This window comes from Anolis sagrei, chromosome 4 (genome assembly GCF_037176765.1).
Source record: "Anolis sagrei isolate rAnoSag1 chromosome 4, rAnoSag1.mat, whole genome shotgun sequence".
Taxonomy (NCBI): domain Eukaryota; kingdom Metazoa; phylum Chordata; class Lepidosauria; order Squamata; family Dactyloidae; genus Anolis; species Anolis sagrei.
Window position 1 is genome coordinate 60,880,974 of NC_090024.1, and position 24,640 is coordinate 60,905,613.

General features: G+C 39.7%; 1 protein-coding gene across 1 annotated transcript in view; it reads right to left on the minus strand.

Moving 5' to 3' along the window:
• Positions 1-749: 749 nt before the first annotated feature.
• COLEC12 (collectin subfamily member 12) overlaps positions 750-24,640 on the minus strand; it is a 106,660-nt gene continuing 82,769 nt past the window's right edge. The window contains exons 3-10 of the mRNA XM_060775144.2: positions 20,116-20,238; positions 15,142-15,240; positions 11,888-12,934; positions 9,647-10,117; positions 7,956-8,092; positions 6,954-7,063; positions 3,775-3,920; positions 750-2,367 (exon numbers count right to left, since the gene is read on the minus strand). Coding sequence (XP_060631127.2) covers positions 2,348-2,367; positions 3,775-3,920; positions 6,954-7,063; positions 7,956-8,092; positions 9,647-10,117; positions 11,888-12,934; positions 15,142-15,240; positions 20,116-20,238 — 2,153 coding nt within the window. The 3' untranslated portion in view covers positions 750-2,347. The remainder of the gene's footprint in view (positions 2,368-3,774; positions 3,921-6,953; positions 7,064-7,955; positions 8,093-9,646; positions 10,118-11,887; positions 12,935-15,141; positions 15,241-20,115; positions 20,239-24,640) is intronic.

The following is a 24,640-nucleotide window of genomic DNA, read 5'->3' on the forward strand; positions in this document are numbered from 1 at the left end:
TGTGACTTGCTCGAGATCACCCAATAGGTTCCATGGTTGACTGGGAATCCTCCAGAGTTGTAATCCAACAATCAAACTACTATACTACACCACACTATCTTATTCATATGCCATGACAAATAATGGAGAGATTGGAAATGGAACTGAATAAAGAATCCAGTAGAGCCTCGCTTATCCAACCTTCGCTCATCCAACGGTCTGCATTATCCAACACAGTCTGCCTCCTGCCTGGATCCATAGCTGTTACAATGCATTGTGATGATTTGGTGCTAAATTCATAAATACAGTAATTACTACCTTACATTACCATGTATTGAACTGCTTTTTCTATCAATTTCTTATAATGATGTTTTGGTGCTTAATTTCTAAAATCATAACATAATTTGACATTTAATAGGCTTTTCCTTAATCCCTCCTTATTATCCAACATTTTCACTTATCCAACGTTCTGCCAGCCCGTTTATGTTGGCTAAGCGAGACTCTACTGTATTGAGCATATGTTATTTCACTGAAAAGAGGTGAGGATCACAGAAAACGAATGCAGAGTAAAATGTTTTAGAGCTTGTCAAATATATGACACACATTTAGTTCAGCACATTAGTTTCCTTTGTGCGTGTGAACCTTAATTGATTTTAGGTACCTGGAACCTTTAGCAAAATTGATCACAAACATTCTGCCAAATGTGACACAAACACTGCTGTAGTAAATTCAACACAGAGATTTCACATAACTCTTACATACTCCAAATGTGAAGTCTGCTTTTTATTTTGATCATGGTTCTTAGATTAAGCACAATTCATTACTGAATGCAATGCTGGTACAGAAAGTCTTAACTGCCAACTGTGTCAACTGAGTACCAAATAAAACAACATGCTGATGAGTGTAATTTCCTCCCATTGTCTTTTTATCCCACCTCCTTCAGCAGCTTTGGAGGGTCAACAAGAAAGAAAGAAGCAACAATGAGCAGGTAGTGCTTAACCCATTTCACCAATCCATTTTTAAGGGTAGCCGTTTCAAGGCATTGATCTGCAACCGAAAAATGAATGGCAGTGAAGAGGTGTCATCTTCCAAAACCCCCAAAGATATTGAAGACAACATACATATCTGAATGAAATGTCTATATCATTTGTGAGCTTTTATTTGTGAGCTTCTATTTGTTTGTATTATACAATCCAGTCCTCAGCACTCCATTGGTTTCCATGCCAATAGAAACTGTCCAAATAGGAACAAACATGACAAAATGTTAGGATCCATTTTACACCACGTTGGACTGGTGACCCTTCTCACCTTATTTATTCAAGCTGGCAGTCTTACACCAAAGTCTTAGGCAGAGGTCCTTCCTAATACTTGCTATTTTAACTGGCAATGGTTGGTCTTAAACCAAAGGCTTTTTGCATGCTAACCATGCATTATACCGTTGAGTTGAGGTCCTATCATTCAAGTGTGATGCCTTTTCCCTGAAAGCAGAGTAGTAATCGTTGTTCCTGAGGATAGATTTGTTAAACTCTCCCCCTGCAACATAGACAATTCTGCCATTCTCGTTTGAGTTCACCCCATTGCAGTCAACTGGACCAATTGATGGGGAAACTTACAGACTTGAAGAGTGTAGCATATATTTCATTGGGATCACTCTATGCTCTTGTGTGAAATAATGTAACTGCCACTTTTAACCAACTTCACAAGTTATTAGATGAGTGTAATTTATCTGGGAAATATATAAAACCAAAAGAAATTTTTTATAGCTAATGAGACTTATATCTGACAATAATTTGTAATGAACGGTAAGTAGTATCACTGCTATTTTCTTTGGCTTCTGTGTACTATATTTATATAAAAAAGGCAGTTAAAAGGTCCATGTAATAGGCAAATATTTTGTACAAAAATACAAAAATTTAAAAGCTTTAAAAAGTATATTCTATATTACCGATCAGGACTGGGCTATATATATTTTATATAATTTTTAATATATTTATAAATGTATATTTATATACTTTGATGATATTTGGGCTTTTAGCAAGTGGCTGTAGCATTTACACAGTAGCTTTGTATTTTCCCCTCTTCCTACAGTGGAAAGGTCATGATTCGTAGTCAGTTTGGCAGAGTTCATTGACCAATAGTACCAATCTTCAAGGTTTCCATGTAACATGGCTGAGGAGAATCTATAAGGTTGTCCATTCCAATTGTAGTTGCACAATAGGTTGTAAAGCCTCTTGAGGAGAGATTGTGCTGATGAAGTACAATTATCAAAGTTCTCAGTGCTTCCTCTTTTGGTTAGGTGATTCTTCTGTCCCGGAGGATATTTCACCATGCAGATCTCAATCTCTTGTGTGTTTGAGTTCATAGCCTATTATAATCCTGGAGCTTGAACTGAAGAAGGAAGAGAAAATACATTAAGATGCTATAAACATAAAATCTGGTATTAAAAGTCCATAAACTAAGAACACAACTGCATTGGAAGCCAGAGTTTGGAACCGTACTTTTGTAAATAAAACTCCCAAAATAAAATTCTGGGAGTTGTAGTTCAAAAAGGTCGCCTTTACAAAACTGTGCCAGTTAATATAACACAATATTGGGATAAATAACTAGTACATTTAAATGAGCAATAAGTGTGTGTGAGTTTTACAGGGTGAGGTATTTAGTTCCCACCCTAAAATTATTCCCCTACAACCCCCCACTTTCACTCTTGGTATGAAGGAAACCCAGAATGCTAGCTATACTGGTTGGTGTAGCTTCTATCATTACTCTCACCCCAACCATCACTATTTATAACCTGAGAGAGAGAGAGAGAGAGAGAGAGAGAGAGTAAACCACTTATCTAAGGACCTTATCACATTGGGATATAGTCTGTTTCTGAGACTCTTTGAACACAATAACAATGGAATATGTCAGCAGAAATGTAGTAATTGCACACAGGATTCTCATAGAGTTTTTCTGAGAATGTAAATATAAAATCAGTATGCATTCCGTCAGCTGAAATCTTGTGAGAATGATAGTTTGAGACTTCCAGTTTATTTTTTTTAATTTAAAAAAACGACATATTAACAAACTGGGAGGAACCAACCCTTGTGGTGTGATGAATCAAAGCACAGCATTTTCAAAACATAAGATCGGGTGTGATGTAGTCAGTATACATCCTGTCTGAATACAGCATGCATCCAGTCCTTTAAAAAACCAGGATGCATATGGATATAAACAGAGTATATCCCAATGTGATGAGGTCTGAGACTACCCAATAAATGTCATTAACTGAGTGGGATTGAACCTATCTAAACTTGAAATGCTAGCCAAGTTGTTCCAAATCTGGTGTTTTATAGATACCTTTAAACTAATGGCTCACATAAATGCTAATAAGGACAGTTATTATCTCTGTTGATTGAGGATTACGGGGTTGCTGTTGGCCCATATATCTGGGAAGACACCAGATGATGGCAGCTTGTTGTATCACTGACATAAGCCTAACACTCAGGCTACTATAACTATATATAGTTCTAACTAATGACACAGACTTGGTCCTATATTGTTATTTAATATCATTTTTAAAAGAGCTGTACAAACACTGGATCCTTGCCAGGAGCTTGGAAGTTGTGTGGCCCAAACAACAGAAACAAAGCTAGGAAGAAGCTTTGATCTATGCACAGCTGCTCATATTGGTTGAACTAGAGACCTCTTTCAGGGTCTGACTGGATTACCCCTTGTGCCAGCTGTGTAAACCTGGTTTAGGATTTGGCCTTTGGGACAAAAAAGGAATGTCCTCACGTCCAGGCTCTAGCATACCTTTGTCTGCCTCTTGTTCACAAATAAAACTGTTAACATCTTCACAGTAAAAGTCATTCCAAAGCCCAGCGTGAATTAATCCAGCGCAATCTTCCCCTGGTCCATGGCCATGTTTCCAGTTATCTGGCTGCCCGGCACTCCAATTTCTTTCAACAAAGCAGAAATGGATTATTCCATAAGACAAATAGCAAACCATCATGTGATACTGGGACAGAAGACATTAACAACATTTAGAAACAAAACAAAACACCAAACAATCTGTTCTGAGCAGAAAACATACTCTTTAACAAACAATGCATGACTCTTCTTGGAAATGGAAAACAGCTGGGTCTTCAGGGGCTGGAATCAATTCAACAAGCCGCCAAAGCTCAAAAGGCTAAAATTAGACCTATGACTTTCCTGAGAGTTGGGCTTGAACATGGGTACATGAAGAAGACATGGTCATGGTTAATCCATGGGGCTGCATTTGGCTTTGTCTACAGCTGCAAATTAGCTGTGGAGACATGAAGACGTGTTCCTGTTGGAGTTGCACATTCATCTCCAAATAAAAGCCAAATAAATAGTTTTGTGTTATTCAATACACAGAAAGAGGCAGGGAAGGGAGTACAAAAGACTCATAAACCCATTTCAACCAGCCAACACTATGATACATGGCAGTGTATCCATGCCGTGTAATTCTGGCACTTTAATAATACTTTAACTACCATGGCTCCATCTTTTGACATTCTGGCATCAGCAGGTACTTGTAACTCTCTGTACTGTAACTCTGGGGAATGTACTAGAAAAGTCCAAAGACACTTCCCAAATTACAAATTCCCCGAGGTGGAACCATAGTGGTTAAGGTGCTATCAATCAGATACTGTTATACAGTGTGAAAACACCCTTTAAGCGCTATCTCACAATAATTGCCCTGAAGCAAAGACAGGTTTTCTGTACCTGTTTCTTTACCCTTCTGCTTCTGGAAGGAAAGCTACATCATTTACCTAATTGATTGGATTTGGAATTTGGGATGAATAATAGTCAAGTTCATAATTCAGAAGCCCATATTTAGTCTCCAAAAAGTAAGTCCCACTGAAATCAAGGGGACTTGCTTCTGAATAGACATATATAGAATTGCAATGCTAGCTCCTGCAGAACAAATCAGTACTTAACTAGAAATTTGCAGAATAAATAAAAATACTTTTCCCCTCATTTAAAATGTGGTTCCACCCTCAGTTTTAAGGACTCGTCTTTATTGAAATAGGAGTGTGTAATTCTTGGCCGAACTGGGCCCATAACACCTAATACAAAACACAACCAAAGAACACATTTGCCCAGCATACACTGTCCAAATGGGTGCAAATGTGAATTTTCAAGAAACAATAAATTACATTCAGCTTAGACAGCCAATGGACTTGTGGTCACAGTTGTGCAGAAATCATGACATACAATTGTGAAAATGCTGAAATGGACTGCATGAAAAATCCAGATCTATTCTTTGCCTTATACATTTAAAGAAAGTAAAAAATCAAGTGGAAGCTTGGAATCTGCTGAAGCTGTAACTTCTCCAATTCAATGACAAACAGCAAGCTTATTGATTTTTGATTTCCATAAGACACATGTGGACCTCTCACTTTATATGCCATTTCATTATTCTAATTATGAAGATGGCTCCACTCTTCTGCAGTTTAACATCAGTTTGATACCATATGCCTGTTTTTTTTTATTTGCTAGTGTCACAGATATCTGGGTACCTTCCAATCCCTTACTTGACCTATTTCCACAGCTTCTTCTGTAACCATTCTTATAATATACTACCAAATTCCAAATTCACCAGGTCCCTTCTCTTCCTCTTCCCAAAATGTGTTATCTACTGTATATTTCTGTTCATCCATTCTTTGTCTCTTCTGCTTGTTCTATGATGTATATGTGCACATATCATGTTCTTAGTGATAGAGCTCTAGTTTTATGCTGGGAATTCAGAATCTCACTACATTTTAGGACATAATTATTTACTGAAGATGGCTTCAGTTAAGTAATTGGAGATTTTATCAAGATCAAACAGAACTGCTCGATCGAGGAACTCAAACTTCTGAACTAAACCAATCTCATGAGTTACTAAATAATATTGGCCTACTTTAACTTGATAAGAATTATTTACTTTAGCATTTCTGGTCCAGATTTGATTCTAGGCAGATCTGATTTTGGTAGGGAGATTGTGATTTGTGAAGAGAGGGAGAAAGGAATCTGAGTATAAAAGAGAAAACATGATAGCAAACTTCATTCCTCCAAATCTTTGGACTTCAACTCCCACAATTCCTAACAGCTGGCAAGCTGGCTGGGATTTCTGGAAGTTGAAGTCCAAAACACCTCGAGGGCTGAAGCTTGCCCATGCCTGATTTAAAGCAACTTGACTTTGGCTGTTCAATCATAAAATATTTTTGTCTTTCCTGGGTTCTTTGCAGGTCTTGCCATACATTAATAGTGATCCTAGGACATAACACAAATGATCTATGTTTTAATATTCTTGTTATGGTTTTTTTTATTATGCGTTAATGTTTTTAAATGTTTTATGGTGTTTTTTGGGCATTGAATCGCTGCCATTGTAAACTGCCCTGAGTTGCCTGAGGGCTGAGAAGGACAGTATACAAATACAGTAAATAATAAAGAAATAAATAATAAATCAGTTGTTATCGGTTGTGATGTAAGATGCCTTTTAGGCACAGCCCCTTGTTAATACAGCTGCAGGGTATTTATACTGGAAGCAATGTTTGAAAAGCAGCTTTTCAGACAGGGCTTCATTTGGTTACCAATGCCTGAAATAAACTACTACCTTACAAGTCACTGGACTCTGTTGGGTTGTGAGTCTATGTATACACATAAACCAAAGAAAGGGAAATCCCAAATTTTCTCAATCCTCAGCCTGTACTAAAACACTGTAATAAACATTGGAAAGATATATGTGTCTATAATTATTTTTCACCATATTCTGGTTTTGATTTTGGTAGGGAGATTGTGATTTGTCAATAGAGAGAAAAAGGAATCTGAGTATAAAAGAGAAAACATGATAGCAATTCCTGATTAAGCACTAGTACATAAGTTTGTGGCAACATTTTCCATTTCCATCATGCCTATATGCAGACTGGTTTTCTTAAAAACCCAACAGCAAGAACAGTAATCTAGATCCTTCCTATACATACACATATTCCGGTAACGTCCCATTCAACCATCGCCATTCATTTTCCTTTGCTGAATCTGTAAGGCCAATCCAAAAGCTGCCTTTTGCAACAACCTGTTTTTTAAGCCATTCCTGTGTATAAAAGAAATAATTAGTTACATTATTATGCAGGACAAAGTATGCAAAAGCTGTGAGTATATGTGGTTTACCCAATAGATTTATTTATTTATTTAAAACTTTTGTAGCCCGATCTTCTCTACCTCCGTAGACTCAGTCTGGCTAACAGCAAGGATTCAATGCTAACAATACAATCTAAAACATCGTACATCAACAATAAATTAAAATACATATAGACTAAAATACATAAAAGCCAGTTCGTCAAGATAAAATCATGTCCCACTCAGTCCGCATATGTGGTCGATAACTAAAATTGATCTGTTTTGGTCATGAAAGTTCAAAGGTACTGTAAAAATAAAAGCAACTGTTGCAGAACATCCCCTCCTCTAACTTCCAGATCAATTCAGATGGGGAACACCCTTCTTATTTTCAAAATAATCCCAAATTGGATTAATTTTGCCCCCTCTGCTGAGAGCCACCAGCCGATCCTCTCAGCCACATAATGAATCTCCTTTCTCTTCAACTTTGAATGGATCTGCCACTGACTGAGCTGATTTCCCAGTGGAAGTGGTACTCTTACAGCAAGCCATGGTCAATGGAAAGAATACAGGGAACAAAATCTCTTTCCTTCCCACTGGTCATCATTTGGACCACTGTCAAAAAAAAAAAGATGCCAGGCTGTGCGCAGCCAGTGGAGAATAGAGTTTGGCTGTGTTGCTAGTGGTCCACAAGTCTCTGAAAAATATGCATTTGATTAAAACTCCCAGAATACACTGCCATTATGGCCATGACAGCTAGGGATTCTGGGAAAAAAATACAGTCTAAAATGCAACCTGTTGATATCTATGTTATGAAGACTCTCATTCCAAGTCTCCAGCTTACTTGAATACCAGATATGGTTCTGTACCTGTTCTGCTTCATTATTTATGAAAACTAAATGTGATGCTTTCTCTTCACAGAAAAGCCTTGCATCTTCAAAAATTGCTCTTTCTGATGAAAAGTAGTAGCAATTGCCTGAAAAATTATTCCAGTAAACAGGACAACCTGAAAGACAAGACACTTTTGTTAAAATGGAATTCCTGTTATTTGTAGAATTGCAACCATCTTGTATTACCAATGTGGTCTTTCAAACAGAGAAAGTATATTCAGAGGTAGCTATCCTTTTTCATGTATTAAAAAACATTTCTCCCTAACCTTGCTGCTGTGAATGTTGTTGTTGTTAGCAGCTATCAAGTGGACTTTGACTTATAGCAAGCCTCTGAATAAATGACCTCTAAGCCACACAACAATCAGTAGCTTTGCTTAGGTCTTTCAATCTCTGGACTGCGGCTTCCTCAGTTGAGTTCACAGTATCTGTAAAACTGTTCTCTAGCGCCACATTTCAAATGAATTTATTTTCTTCTTTTCAGCTTAATGGAAATATGATGGCATTAATATTTGTAACTTTAGTATTCAGCCATATATCATATTTAAGAGCCCCCAGTGGCACAGCAGGTTAAACCGCTGAGCTGCTGAACTTGCTGACCAAAAGGTTGGCAGTTCGAATCCAGGGTGCGGGGTGAGCTCCCGCTGTTAGCCCCTGCTTCTGCTAACTTAGCAGTTCAAAAACATGAAAATGTGAGTAGATCACTAGGTACCGCTCTGGTGGGAAGGTAACAGCGCTCCATGTAGTCATGCAGGCCACATGACCTAGGAGGCATTTATGGACAATGCTGGCTCTTCAGCTTAGAAATTGAGATGAGTACCACCCCCCAGAGTTTGACATGACTAGACTTAATGTCAAGGGGAAATATTTACCTTTTTAATCATATTTTTACACTTTAGGATCTTGTCCAGTTCCTTCATACCTGCCCTTCCAAGTACTAATCTTCTTTGGAGTTCTTGACTCCTGTCCCCTTGTTTCTGTACACAAGTTGCTGAATGGCAGTCTGATTCTATTACTTCAACCTTTCACTTTTGCTTCTCATCTGTCCTTAACTACTTGAAGATTTTAATCTGTAATCAATTTGAGGCATCTTTCTTTTTGGCTGCAGATAATTTTGTTTGCATTCCTCCCTGATAACATCTGTGACTTCAGTCCAGAATTATTGACTTGCAGTCAGTTCTGTTTGATAGTATATATATCTATTTATATTTAAATTCTATGAGGATGTTCTTCAGTTGTATTTTGCCATGATTGTGGCTTAGTGTTCTTCTTTGGCATGTGGCATTGCTATAGTGCCATGGTTTTTTCCCCAAGTGATCCTCTACCAATGCCAAACTCCACTACTGCAGCTGCCCAATAGCTGTTTGGATATTTAATTTGGTTCTTCTGCAAAAGTCTCTGTGAAATGGGAAACCCTACCAGTAGCATAGCCTCTTACCTTTTAGGAGCATGCATTTTCATCACAGTAGTGCTATTGATGGGACAGGGAGGGCTATGTGATCAAAACCACTATCTATTTTGAGCTTGCTGGAATCTTTAAAAAGCACACTTTAATTAAGGTCTGGGTATACACAACACTATTTTCTTGCATGTACTCAGTCCAATGTGGTATTCAAAACATGCAGTATATCAGTGGCGCATGTAGGAAAAAATAGTAGGGCAATATGTCTTACCATTAGCTTCACTTTGTAATGCCACAGGTAGTCCTGGACCTGGTGGTCCAGGAGGTCCAGGTTGTCCTTGTAGACCACGCGGTCCAGGTATGCCAGGCAGACCAGGCAACCCACGAGAACCAGGTATTCCTGTCACGCCAGGAATTCCTGGCAGGCCTTGAGATCCAGGGAGGCCCTGAGGACCCGGGAACCCATCTTTCCCAGGTAGTCCAGGTGGTCCTGGCTCTCCGCTGGGTCCTGGCGGGCCAGTCTTCCCTGGTGAACCTCTCTGACCTTTGGATCCAGGTGAACCTCTGGAGCCTTTCCCACCTTTTTCACCTGGTGGTCCAACTGGTCCACTTGGTCCCTTTTCACCTTGAGGTCCTGGAGGTCCTGGTTCACCTTTGTCTCCTTTTTGTCCTTTGGGACCAGTGAGCCCAATGGGACCCTGGGGCCCTCTGTCACCTTTGGGGCCTCTTGGACCCGGAGGACCTAAAATGTTTGAAAATACAGGAAAATTAGAATGATACTGAGTTTTGTTTGTCTCTGTAACTACCCAGTTATGAGCATTTGTATATTCAGTATGCACAACATTGGGGCAATCTTCTTAAATTTCCATGTTGCTTCATTTCCATTTGCCCGAAGAGCTCCGGAGGTCCTGAAAGTTTATTCACTATTTTGTGTATGTTTGGTTGAGTCTAAGAGAGATGTTGCCTGACTATAGATTTTGGAATCTTTCTCTCTCTGCATATGTCCTGACTATAGATTTTGGAGAATTTATATGAAAAGGAGGAGATCTAAAGATCATACAAGTGTCAGAATATAATGGTTTCTGGTGTGAAAATCACTTAAAGTTTAAACTGTATGGTTTCAGAAATGCATGGGTTAAAACAATAGAGATGTGTAGAATTGGTAGAGTGCCACTTTTGGAGTTTCCTGTGCAAACCGGAAAAGATGGTCTGCAATGTGCTTTGTGCAGTGTGTTGATATGTGAACAGACATGACCGGAGAATGTACTGTACATATTTTGGAAATAAAGATACAGTGCCGCTTTCGTTGAAAGCTGAATTGATGAGTCCAGTATTTTTCCAACTTTGTGCCTTCAAGAAATTCCTTGCAAGGTCGAAGCAGTTGAGATAAGAACAGCGATTTATCTCAACTTTTCTGATAACAATATAAAACAATATAAAGAATGGAATGAAAACTATTTTAGAGGAATTAAAATCACATCACTGTAATATCAGGAAAGAATGTAGAAAAATAGAACTGAAGGAAGTGCCCAAAGAAGCAAATGGGATAAGCATCAAAGGGGGTGGTAAAAGAAGGAGACCTAAATCTTGTATTGTGTGTGAGCAATTTTATATATCTTTAAATGAATGAAACCTTTTCTGTTATCAATAGAAACTTATAAAATTATAATTTGCATAGACATGTGAAGCAGAAGTACATGCTCCAGCCATTTCAATTTCAAGTTTTGATCATAGCCTGTTTCATTTTTCTGCAAAAACACTTTGAAAAATCCTCTGCCTTTTCTCTCTTTAAAACCTCCTTTTTATATGTTCTATATTTGTATACTATGTATATTCATCAAGTCAACACAGGGCAACCCAGTGGTCTCTTAGGGGTTTCTTAGGTGAGAAGTATTCAGAGATGGTTTTCCCAGTTCTTTTCTCTGAAATATAGCCTAAATCACCTATTATTTCTTGCCAGGTCTCCCATCCCAGTACCAACCAGGGCTTACCCTGCTTAGAGTCCAAGGTCAGATGGGATATGGTGCTTTTGAGGTCATGAAAAATGCAAGCTTATAGAGATGTGTCATATATTTACAAATAGAAAGATACTGCAAATACAAAGAATGTACAACGATAGCAAACATATATGAGATATAGAAAGACATGTAGGTTGAGTATCTCTTATCCAGAATTCTAAAACCTGAAATAATTAAAAAAATCCAAAATTATCCACATGGATGGCTGCCCTAGTGATACTCCTGCTTTCTGGTGGTTCACTGTATATATATGTTTTGCCATCCACAACATGATTAAAATATAATCTAAAATAATCTTTAGTCTATGTGTATAAATTGTACATATGAAGCATCAATGGATATTATGTTTATACTTGGGTCTCATCTCCTAGATAACTCATTATGTATAAATAGGCAAATGCCAGAATTCCATAATATGAAGAAAATTCAAAATCCCAAAACACTTCTGGCTCCAGTCAGTCAACCTGTACAGCCCATCACAAGACTTTTCTTACCTTGCAAGACTGTGAAATTTTTAATGAGCTGTCCATGTTTGGAATCTACCAGCTTCATTTCTTCCATGATTATCGACAAATTAGCTACTTCATTGTCTAATCTTGCCCTCATCACATCTTGTTGCATTCGAAGAGTAGTGGCATCCAAGCGAATATTTGCTAATGTGTTGTTCATAAATGTCAGCTCATCTGTATGTTTACTAAGCGTATCTGTGCATGTTGTCCTGACATCATTGAGGTTGCTAGTCAGTGTCCGCAGGTGATGGGCGGTGTAGCTAATATTGCTGATAATGTTGACAATATCTGTCTCAAAGCTCTGGAATCGATTTTCTTGCTGGTTAAATCTGGCAGACGTTCCATTTTCGTATTCTTTATGGTGATCCTGGAGTTCCTTCAAACTTTGTTCATTAGCTTGGGCAATGGTGGTGATATTCTCCATCTGCCCACTGAATGAGTTCAGCTGACTACTCATATCCTCAAGTGTATCATTATTAGCTTTGGCTAAAACTGAGTTGTTGGCTGCTAATGCCTGTAAATTCTGCACTTTTTCTTTAAGCCAATCGGTGTCCTTCCGCGCTTGAAGGGCAACCTGCTGAAGGTTTTGAAAGTCACTTTTGATTCTCTGGATAGCTTGACTTGTATCATCCACAGATCTCTGCAAAGCATTAATAAGATCTCTTTGCTGAGCTTGTGTCTGATTGAGATTGTTTAGATTCATGATGACTACATTATGTGAACGCATTTGGCTTTGCAAAGTAGTTTGAATTTTGCTTGTGTCTTCTTGAAGGTCATTGACATAGCCACTATAGGCCTGAAGAGTTTTGTTGACACTGGCGATCATGAAAGAGTTGCTATCCAGAACACCTTTCATTTGACTCTGTCGGTCATCTAACACATTGCCAGACTCCTGTAGCTTCTCCAGTGTATCTTTATTCTTTGCAGTCTTATCTGAAATCTCATGGAGCTGCTGGCGGAGGGCCAGGATGTCATCTTTGAAGCTGGAAAGTTCTGTGTTGGTACTCAAGGCTTTCTCTCCAGCTTTATAATCTGAAAAGAGAGAAAAATGCAGGGAAACTTAGACAAAACATAACTGTTTATTGTTTAGTAGAAGAATGCCAGTCTAACTGAGTTTGCAGTGTTATAAAAATCTAAAACCACCCAGACAGATCCACAGTTAAGCTGATGAGACATGCTAAACATCTTTTGTAATACAACCTGCTTTTGATTCTGGAGGAATAGAATTACTATTATGTCAGCACTAATCTCTGAGAACTTTGATCTGGTTTAGTAGATCATTCTAGAATTCATGCACCATTTTGAATGAATATTAGAGCTGAATATACAGTAGAGTCTTGCTTATCCAACATAAACGGGCCGGCAGAACATTGGATAGTGAAAATGTTGTATAATAAGGAGACATTAAGGAAAAGCCTATTAAACGTCGAATTACATTATGACTTTACAAATTAAGTACCAAAACATTATGTTTTTCATACCTGGGAGTTACTTTGGACCATGCCCTGACCTACAAGAAGCACTGCCTGAATATCAAGCAAAAAGTGGGTGCTAGAAACAATATCATACGAAAGCTGACTGGCACAACCTGGGGATCACAACCAGACACAGTGAAGACATATGTCCTTGCACTATGCTACTCTGCTGCTGAGTACGCATGCCCAGTATGGAACACATCTCACCACACTAAAACAGTAGATGTGGCTCTTAATGAGACATGCCGCATTATCACAGGGTGTCTGCACCCTACACCACTGGAGAAATTACACTGTTTAGCCAGTATTGCACCACTTGACATCCACCAATAGTGAAAAGACCAAGGCAGTGACATCTCCATCTCATCCCTTGTTTGGGTATCAGCCAGCACGTCAATGACTTAAATCAAGAAATAGTTTTCTAAGATCTACAGAGATATTCGCTGGAACACCTCAGCAAGCGGGAGTCCAAAAGTGGTAGGTTCAAACCCAGAACCTCAATCAATGGCTGATACCAAATGAGAGACTTCCCACTGGGCATACAGAAAAGTGGGCGACTTGGAGGGCGCTGAACAGAGTGCGCTCTGGTACCACAAGATGGAGATCCAACCTTAAGAAATGGGGCTACTAAGTGGAATCCATTACATGCGAGTGTGGAGAAGAGCAAACTACAGACCATCTGCTGCGATGCAACCTGAGCCCTGCTACATGCACAATGGAGGGCCTTCTTATAGTAACACCAGAGGCACTCCAAGAGGCCAGCTATTGGTCAAATGACATTTAATCATATACCAAGCATGCAAACTTTGTGTTTTGCTTGTTTGTTTGTTTAAAAATGCAATACAACTATTTGGCTTGCTCCTGACACAATAAATAAATAAATTATGTTTTTCAGCAAATCGACAGAAAAAACAGTTCAATACACGGTAACATTATGTAGTAATCACTATATTTACAATTTTAGCACTAAAACATTGCAATGTATTGAAACAGCTGTGGATCCGGGTGGGAGGCAGACTGCGTTGGATAACACAGAAGATTGGATGAGTGAAGGTTGGATAAGTATGACTTTACTGTACTTCCTTTTTCCTCTCAAATGCAAACTTTAGAGTGAAGATCCTGACTTATACTACTACTACTACTAGAACTACTACCATTAGTATAAATAGTAGAGTGGTAGTAGCATTAAAGAAGAAGAGGTAAGCACACCTAAATGGCCCACCCTCCATCCCAACTGCCACTGTCCTGGTCCTGGTGGGAGATCAGGAGAGGAAATGCTTGATGGACTTAATATCATCCCACTCTGCTATCCACTTTCTAAAAAATACATGACTTAATTAGATTGGAAGCTTGAGGCCTGGAAACTAGCAAATAAACAATTTGTAAGCTGCTTAGAGAACTTTATGGCAGAAGAGAAAAGTATAAATGATCTAAATATCCTCTTTGACAACATAGCTCTGTATAAAGGTATGGATGGCTGGATAGCCAGTCAATCACAGAACATCTCATGACTCTTATAACTTAAGAGTAACCTGCCGGTAGTTGTATATGGAAGAAACTGGACTACTAACAAGGAATCAGTCAGAAAGATTTCCCTTCTTTCTGGGAATGTTTGCAATGCCATAGGTTTTACTCAAGAGAAAACAACCATCTTGGAAGGCTTGAAGCAATAATTAATGAATGATAAAAAAAACCTGATAAATCAATACATGGAAAATAACTAATAATTAATTTATTGGTTTTGTGTCAATGTGTATGAATTACCCAGTTTCTTCAGGTCACTCTCCACATCTGTGAGTTTATCGTTGTATCGTCGATGTGAACTTTCCAAGCCAACAGTAACATTGTCCATTTTTTCTACAACTGCAACAATCAAAACAATGTCTTTGTAACAATTCATTGCATGAAATAGCAAAATACTATAAAACTTTAACAGCAATAAAACCCGCATAAAAGAAGAACAGACTGAATCCCCATTAACACTTGATGGACAAAGCTAAACCTTCAGCATCATCTGAAACTGCGCCGTGAAACACTCTGCTGAAGCTAAATTGGTCTCACAGATCTGTGGCTTTATCACTATATCTAAACTGGACCAATAAACGCATACTTCCAAATATACCCAGCGGAGATTATTCACACAGTGGTGAATGCATATTGTTGAACCCCCTCATACTGTTCTTCCACTAACAGGAATTTCTTTTCTTTTTTTAAAATGCTGGTGTGTGTGTGTGTTGTGTTCCTATTTTATTATGTTTAAATGTGTTTTTCACCGAATTCAGGATTAAGAATATATAAGAAGAAGAAGGAGAAGGAGAAGGAGAAGAAGGAGAAGTTGCAATCCCAAGAGACAGCAGGATTGAAGAGAACTGGAAAAGGTGATACCATATGAGGATTTAAAGATCAAACTCCAAAGACTCTGGCACAAGCCGGTCAAGGTGGTCCCAGTGGTGATTGGCACACTGGGTGCAGTGCCTAAAGACCTTGACCTGCACTTAAACACAATCGGTGCTGACAAAATTACCATCTGTGAGCTGCAAAAGGCCACCCTACTTGGATCTGCATTATTCGCCGATACATCACACAGTCATAGACATTTGGGAACTGTCCAATGTGTGATCCAATACAACAGCCAGCATAATGATCTTGTTTGCTGTGTACTAATCTTGTTGTGTTTCAAATAATAATAATAATAAGTCTTTATTTATAACCCACTTTTCTCCCACCCCAAAGTGGCTTACAACATATGAAAATCATGTAAACAACAATCCAAATACATCAATAATAAGTATAAAACATCATAAAATAAACGGTTTTAAACAACAATAATATACATTCACATTCTTGTGGCATCATGTCAGATTATACTGTATTTCGTTCAAGTCCATAACATTATGGTGTTTCTTATCACTCCAGATTAGTTTCCTTCACTAAAGGCCTGTCTAAACAGGAAAGTTTTTAATTGGTTCTTGAAAGAAGAAAGAGAGGGGGCTGTTTTAATTTCTTTTGGGAGGGTCTTCCACAGGGTCGGGGCAGTCACCGAAAATGCCCTCTCCCTTGTTGATGTCAGTCGCATTTGCAACGGTGGTGGAAGTGAGAGTAGGGCATCACCAGAAGAACTTAAAGAGTGGACTGGTTGGTATGAGGAGATGCAGTCAGATGAGTAAGTTGGACCTGAACTATTTGGGACTTTAATGGTCAAAACCAGCACCTTAAATTGGGCTCGGAAACAAAATGGCAGCCACTGCAGGTGCTAAAGCAGAGGGGTTGTATGCTCTCTGGGTCCAGCACCAGAATTTGGCACATATAAATCTTGTTAATTGCAGTGTCTCATGACTCAAATGATACCTACTCCTAATTTATTTTTATTCTTTTTTTAAAAAAACTGTAAATAAAGAGGAGCTTTTATTTCTTGTCAGGAAACTGCAATAACTGATAATAATATCGAATGATATCTTGTTGGTGCATTAAAGTTATATATTTCAGGTTTATGCCATTACAACTGAATTTTTTTAGTTGTCAGAATACTGTTATGACCAATCAATAACCAAAATCTTACTCCAAACCCTGTCCACAATGCTGTCCATAGGCTGGCAGCTTCAAGAGTAGTTGGACTTCAACTATCACTATACTCAGCTGAGATGACTAAGATCACAGGAGTTATTGCCCAACCAAGTCCCTGTCTACACTGACACTGTAATGTGTCTTTGAGACAGTTCGTGCATTTTGTGGCAGCCACAAAATGTACTCCTCCAGTGTTTGACGCAGGACAAATTTAAAGGCAGGGGAGCGACATCATGGTGGTTTGAGGCCAGAGTCCATGGTTAATGTAATCATCCAATGGGCCTTGTGCCAGTTTTGGACCTCTCAGTTTAATCATCCATGCAGTAGAACCAGTTTGAGAAGAACTGGTACCAAGCTGCACTATAGTGTCAGTGTAGATGTGCACTAAGTTGGCCAATGCCCATGAGGTTAGGACATTATTTTATTCCAGTTGAGGTTCTCAAATAAAGTTACCTAATTGAGGACAACCTTCTGTGACATTAGATTCTATGATTTAAACCACCATCCTAGATGTTTTAATTGCCCTATTTGGGATATCATGCCAAAACATACAATTGTATCCCATCTGTCAGCTCGAAAGCAAAGGGAAGCACATAAGCCCTGAGAACATGCAGTGCTGCCACAAGATGGAGTTGAATACAAGTCTTATTGCTCCTTCATTCCCTGGCAGTGTAAATCAGGAATGAGTGAGAATTAGGTCTGCCTCAGATTCCAATGATAATTTACAAAAATATGCACATGTCTTTACAAATGGGAGGAAACGAACACAATTCGGGGTGAGTGGTGAGGGATGAATGTTAGAGAACCTGAAATGGCTAGATTTATCTATATAACAATGAAAACAACAACAACCAAACATGTAAGGGTTTTTTTGTATCTTGCCTTTTTTCCAAATTGGGATTCAGGGCAGCTTGCAAATAAAGTCAAAACACACCATTAGGATTCAATTATTAGTGACATTGAAAACCACCATAAGGATTCCTAGTCTCCAGAGAGAGTTCTATCCAGCATCCTCACCAGCCATGTACCTCAGCAATACACAGCTTTATAGATTACAATCAGCACTTGAATTACACCCAGAAACAGACTGGTAGCCAGTGGAGCTGTTGTACCACCGGGGGGGGGGGGGGGGGGTTGTATGGATTTTGTAACACCCTATCCAAACAGAGGGGTGTCTGGGTTTAATCCTGAAAACATGTATATATTGGGGTCATTGCGTCTTCAACAGTGTTTCTGCAATGATCATCATCTTTAATGACTAAATGATGGGTTCTCTGTGCTAGGAATGTCCAAAGGTACAGACAAATGAAAATATCATTTGCCTTTTCAAACAGGAACCTGCCCAATCCTACAAATGTCTTCATAAATGGGTCAGAGAGAACTTAAGGAAAAAACTGTAGGAGAAAGTGACACTGAGTCCCTTCTTATAGTGTCCCATATTGCCGGAGCTTGCACAAATCACATTTTTCCATAGATCAAATCAATTTCTCTTTCTCTGGAGGCCATTTGTCTAGCTTGTCCATCCCTATGAAAAAAGTTCCCATTCAGCCATGGTTAACTGTCCTGAAGATTTGTAAGACAGATTTCCACAATCTAAACAAGTGTTTAAGTTGAATTCACAGAAGCTGGGTGTTTTAATTTAATGTTTTATTTAGACAATTTCAATATATTTTTAAAGTTATTACCTACCCTAGGCATTTTGGATAAGGAATGTTTGTGCGAAATCTAAATAGAGCTGACAAGTTTAATTTCCTCAGTATTTCTTGCTCCTGACACAAAAAGAAAACTTTGGCCTAGAACAGGTATGGGCAAACCTAGGCCCTGGGTAGGGTGCTGCCTCTTGGGCTCTTTTCTTGGGCTCTTCCTCCTTCCCTCCCTCCCTCCCTTTCTTGCCTCCCCCTCTCTCTCCCTTCCTCCTTCCTTTCTTTCCACTTTTTTGTCCTTCCTTTCCTTCTCTTCTCTCAGCTAAACATTCCCCAGGAGGAAAGCAGAAAAGAAAAAGAGAGGGAAGGGTGGAAGGAAGGAAGGAAGGAAGGAAGGAAGGAAGGAAGGAAGGAAGGAAGGAAGGAAGGAAGGAAGGAAGGAAGGAGAAAGAGAGAGGGGGAAGGAGGCTGAAGAGGGAACTCCTTCCCCCTCTCTCTTTCCTCTTCCTTCCTTCCTTCCTTCCTTCCTTCCTTCCTTCCTTCCTTCCTTCCTTCCTCCCTTCCCTCTCTTTTTCTTTTCTGCTTTCCTCCTGGGAATGTTTAGCTGAGAGAAGAGAAGGTAGAGGGAGGGGGAATATGAGAACCATGTTTCAAGATTTAAAAGGGGAAAGGAGGAAGGGGGAAACTGACTTTCTGTTGTTCTAGAGACCAGGGCACAATGGGTTCAAATAGCAAGAAAAAAAGATTTGTCTGAAAAGATTAGGAATAACTTCCTGAGAGTAAGAGCTGTTGGAGAGTGGCATAGGCTTCCTGTGAGTGTGATGGAGGCTTTTGCGCAGAGGATGTTGATAGATAGTGCTTTGATTGTGTCTTCCTGCATGGCAGGGGGTCGGACTGGATGGCCCTTGGGGGACTTCTCCAGATCTAGGATTCTAAGATTCTATATCAGGAGTAGGCAATACGGGGTCTCATGGATACACTTTTTCTCTCCCGTCCACCATCTCATCCTGATCAAGGCCAATCCTTTTGGGATCCAAACATTTCTCATATTTCCTTCAACTTTCTGCCTCCAAAAGAGAAGAGAAAGGGGAAGAAAGGGCAGGGAGGGGATTTGGGGAGAACCCCTTCCCTCCCGGCTTGCCCATCCCGCTCTGGCCCACCATGCGGCCCCCAAGTTAGGAAGTTTGCCCATGCCTGGTCTAGAACATATATGTATTTTCTGTGGGTTAAGGCTGTAGTAACTGAGCTGATGCTGTAGCGATGGTAAACGTCCTCTAATGTCCTACATTGTAGACAGAATTTATAAATAAAGTAATTTCAAAAGTGTCACAAACCCATTAATATACTTGTACAGTATGGAGTTAATGTTCATTAAGAAATGCTTGACAGTAACACTTCTAATACTGACAGACACATCAGAATAGAGAGTTCTGTAATACAACTGTTGAACTAATATAGTCATTTGATTTATTTCCTTTTTCTTGAAATCCTGTTAAAAAGGCAACAAGCATTATACATATGTGATACATACCTTTGTATCCCAGAATGGCTACTGTTATTGTTAGTAGGGCACATAATATATACAAAAGTATGATGGAAAACTTCAGCGCCCAGTTACTTTTACACTTGGTGCATTGTGTTCCTTCTTGAATACCTGCAAAAGAAAATTAAGACTTTTAATACTGGCTCTCTGCATTTTCCGTATTTAGTTCTTTCTGACAAACTGTTCTGAAAATAAAAGCATGTACATAACAAGAGCTAGACAAATGCTACAGTTACTAACATATCACGTTACTTTGAAAAGAAAGAGCTGTTCATACGAATATCTATAGAAACAAAGAACCAAAAAAACTTTCGATAGGATGATTTACAGTGCAGTCCTATGCATGTTATGTAGAAAGAAGATTTACTGTTATCAGTACAGCTTATGTGCTGGTTTAGGATTGCTTAGCATTGTGGCCCCAATTGATTGTCTTTCTCCTCTCCATGTTTTCTATGGGCATGTACCTTGGTTTGTTGTAGGTTTTTCGGGCTATATGGCCATGTTCTAGAAGCATTCTCTCCTGACATTTTGTCTGCATCTATGGCAGGTATCCTCAGAGGTTGTGAGGTCCATCCGAGGATGCCTGCCATCTGAAAGACAGTAATAGTCTGTGCACAATTCAGAACAGTATTTCTGATGCACTTTTGTATGTGAAACAACTTTCTTAAAAACATTGGATGCATTTGTACATAATGCTAATGCCAGTATAATCGTTCGCTGTCATAGCTGTGTGGCTTAGTTCCTTTTTGTTTTTTAAGTATATTGGTGGCAGAGTAAACTTTTTTTATATACTATACCTGAATTCAGAAAACAATGTGGCCAGTTAGCTATGGGTAGCTCTGGAGAATACACTAAACTGTCACTATGGGCCCTTCCACACAGCCATATAACCCAGAATATCAAAGCAGAATAACCCACAATATCTGCTTTGAACTGGATTATCTTAGTTCACACTGTCATATATCCCAATTCATAGCAAATAATGTGGGATTTTATTCAGCTGTGTGGAAAGGGGCCTGTGCTAAAGGGGAAGCAGGGTTTTGGATTGTGCTCTCCTTGGAGAAGGGAACAAAGGAATTTGATGAGAGACCATAGTTTGGAATTACTGATGTTCAAATACAAGCGATGAAATTGCAGCATGACACAAGGTAGCAGCATTCACTTTTATCACAGATGCAATTATACTCAAGGTTTTTACTTCAATTGAAATGATATATTCCTGCCCTGGATTTTCCTCACTGCCTATACCTCCTATTAAAATGTAAGGATTTCAACATGCACAACTGGTCCAGGCCTTCATTATGTGATTGTTTTGTTATGAGAAAAGCAGAACTCTCTGAATTGTATTATTCTTGAAGAGATTCCTAATGCTGCATTAGCAAGCCATTTATTAAAGCATTGTAAGATTAGTACTCCATACATTTTCCACCGAAGAGGTCATATGTTAAGTCACGCAGAACTGAGATTGGTCTGCATCAGATTTTCATTTGTTGTTACTGTTCCACGCTTTATGCACTCTGTTATGCAATCTGAGCACATGGCTTTAATGCCGAGCTGCTCCCAGGCCTTTGTCACTGGTTGAGCATACCAGAGAGTCGGGGTCACTTCCGGATGTTGTGCATTTCTCATTGATGACTTAAACAACATTTAATAAAAATCAGATGGGACACAATAGGCCTCCATTCACTTGACACACTTTTCTGTTTCCTGACTTATTATAACTAGAGCTCTGTTTTTCCTTTGTCACTGTTGGGAAGACATCTGGCTAAACAGACTGGAGCTCAGTACAAAGGGATCCAGCTGGTACACATGTTTTGGGGACCCCCTTTCTCCAGGAGCCAAGACGGACACAAAAAAACAAGCTAGAAAGGCATCCTCCTGTTAGTAGCCTTTGTAGTATTTGTTTTTCTAGTATTACATTCCATTGACTGAGGACTTTGTTCTCATGTGGGGGGTCTCCATCTGCAGATTCCCCCCCCCCCCCTCCAACTACAGACAAACAGTTTTACTACTGAAGACTGAGCAACCATTTCCACTTCTTTTCATTAAGGAGAGGCTCACTGGTATATTTTTTTCCTTCTCCAGACTCATTAGTCATGTGGATATAATTGTTAAGAATTATCTGTGGATTGTTTTAGTGAGACTTGCTTTACTAGCTGAGATTTTATTTATTGTGACAGAAGCAAAATGAGAATACAGTTATAACATATAGAAAAACCACAAACGAAGTTAAAAACTTGGCATAATACTAGATTTCCTTTGACAAGAAGATAGCCACTTGGAGTGCCTCTGGCGTCACTGTAAGAAGGTCCTCCATTGTGCATGTGGCAGGGCTCAGACTGCATTGTAGTAAGTGGTCTGTGGTTTGCTCTTCTCCACAGTCACATGTAGTGGACTCCACTTTGTGGCCCCATTTCTTAAGTTTGGCTCTGCATTTTGTGGTGCCAGAGCACAGCCTGTTCTGTGCCTTTTAAGTTGCACAGACTTCTGTGTGCTCAAGAATCATAGAATCATAGAATCAAAGAGTTGGAAGAGACCTCATGGGCCATCCAGTCCAACCCCCTGCCAAGAAGCAGGAATATTGCATTCAAATCACCCCTGACAAATGGCCATCCAGCCTCTGCTTAAAAGCTTCCAAAGAAGGAGCCTCCACCACACTCCGGGGCAGAGAGTTCCACTGCTGAACGGCTCTCACAGTCAGGAAGTTCTTCCTAATGTTCAGATGGAATCTCCTCTCTTGTAGTTTGAAGCCATTGTTCCGCGTCCTAGTCTCCAAGGAAGCAGAAAACAAGCTTGCTCCCTCCTCCCTGTGGCTTCCTCTCACATATTTATACATGGCTATCATATCTCCTCTCAGCCTTCTCTTCTTCAGGCTAAACATGCCCAGTTCCCTAAGCCGCTCCTCATAGGGCTTGTTCTCCAGACCCTTGATCATTTTAGTCGCCCTCCTCTGGACACATTCCAGCTTGTCAATATCTCTCTTGAATTGTGGTGCCCAGAATTGGACACAATATTCCAGGTGTGGTCTAACCAAAGCAGAATAGAGGGGTAGCATTACTTCCTTAGATCTAGACACTGTGCTCCTATTGATGCAGGCCAAAATCCCATTGGCTTTTTTTGCCGCCACATCACATTGTTGGCTCATGTTTAACTTGTTGTCCACGAGGACTCCAAGATCTTTTTCACACGTACTGCTCTCGAGCCAGGCATCCCCCATTCTGTATCTTGCATTTCATTTTTTCTGCCAAAGTGGAGTATCTTGCATTTGTCACTGTTGAACTTCATTTTGTTAGTTTTGGCCCATCTCTCTAATCTGTCAAGATCGTTTTGAATTCTGCTCCTGTCCTCTGGACTATTGGCTATCCCTCCCAATTTGGTGTCGTCTGCAAACTTGATGATCATGCCTTCTAGCCCTTCATCTAAGTCATTAATAAAGATGTTGAACAGGACCGGGCCCAGGACGGAACCCTGCGGCACTCCGCTCGTCACTTCTTTCCAAGATGAAGAGGAAGCATTAGTGAGCACTCTCTGTGTTCGTCCACTTAACCAATTACAGATCCACCTCACCGTAGTTTTGCCTAGCCCACATTGGACTAGTTTCCTTGCCAGAAGGTCATGGGGGACCTTGTCAAAGGCCTTACTGAAATCCAGGTACGCTACATCCACGGCATTCCCCGCATCTACCCAGCTTGTAGCTCTATCGAAGAAAGAGATCAGATTAATCTGGCATGACTTGTTTTTGATAAATCCATGTTGACTATTAGCGATGACTGCATTTGTTTCTAAGTGTTTGCAGACCGCTTCCTTAACAATCTTTTCCAGAATCTTGCCCGGTATCGACGTGAGGCTGACCGGACGGTAGTTGTTTGGGTCGTCCTTTTTTCCCTTCTTGAAGATTGGGACCACATTGGCCCTCCTCCAATCTGCTGGAACTTCTCCCGTTCTCCAAGAACTCTCAAAGATGGTTGCCAATGGTTCCGAAATGACTTCCGCTAGTTCCTTCAATACTCTTGGGTGTAGTTGATCTGGCCCTGGGGACTTGAACTCATTAAGAGCGGCCAGGTATTCCTGGACGACTTCTTTCCCAATTTGGGGTTGGATGTCCTCCAATCCCTCATCCACTCCATCTTGCTGAGGTTGAAGACTCTCTTTTTGTGAGAAGACCGAGGCAAAGAAGGCATTAAGTAGTTCTGCCTTTTCCCTATCCCCTGTCAGCATTGCCCCATCTTCTCCTCGAAGAGGTCCTATCGCCTCCTTGTTTTTCCTTTTTCTACTGACATAAGAATAGAAGCCCTTTTTATTGTTTTTAATGTCCCTGGCAAGTCTGAGCTCGTTTTTTGCTTTAGCTTTGCGGACCTTTTCCCTACAGGTGTTGGCTATTTGTTTGAATTCTTCTTTGGTGATTTCTCCCTTTTTCCACTTCTTGTGCATGTCCCTTTTGTGTCTTAGCATAGTTAGAAGTTCTTTGGACATCCATTCTGGCTTCTTTGCACTTGTCCTATTTTTTCTCTTT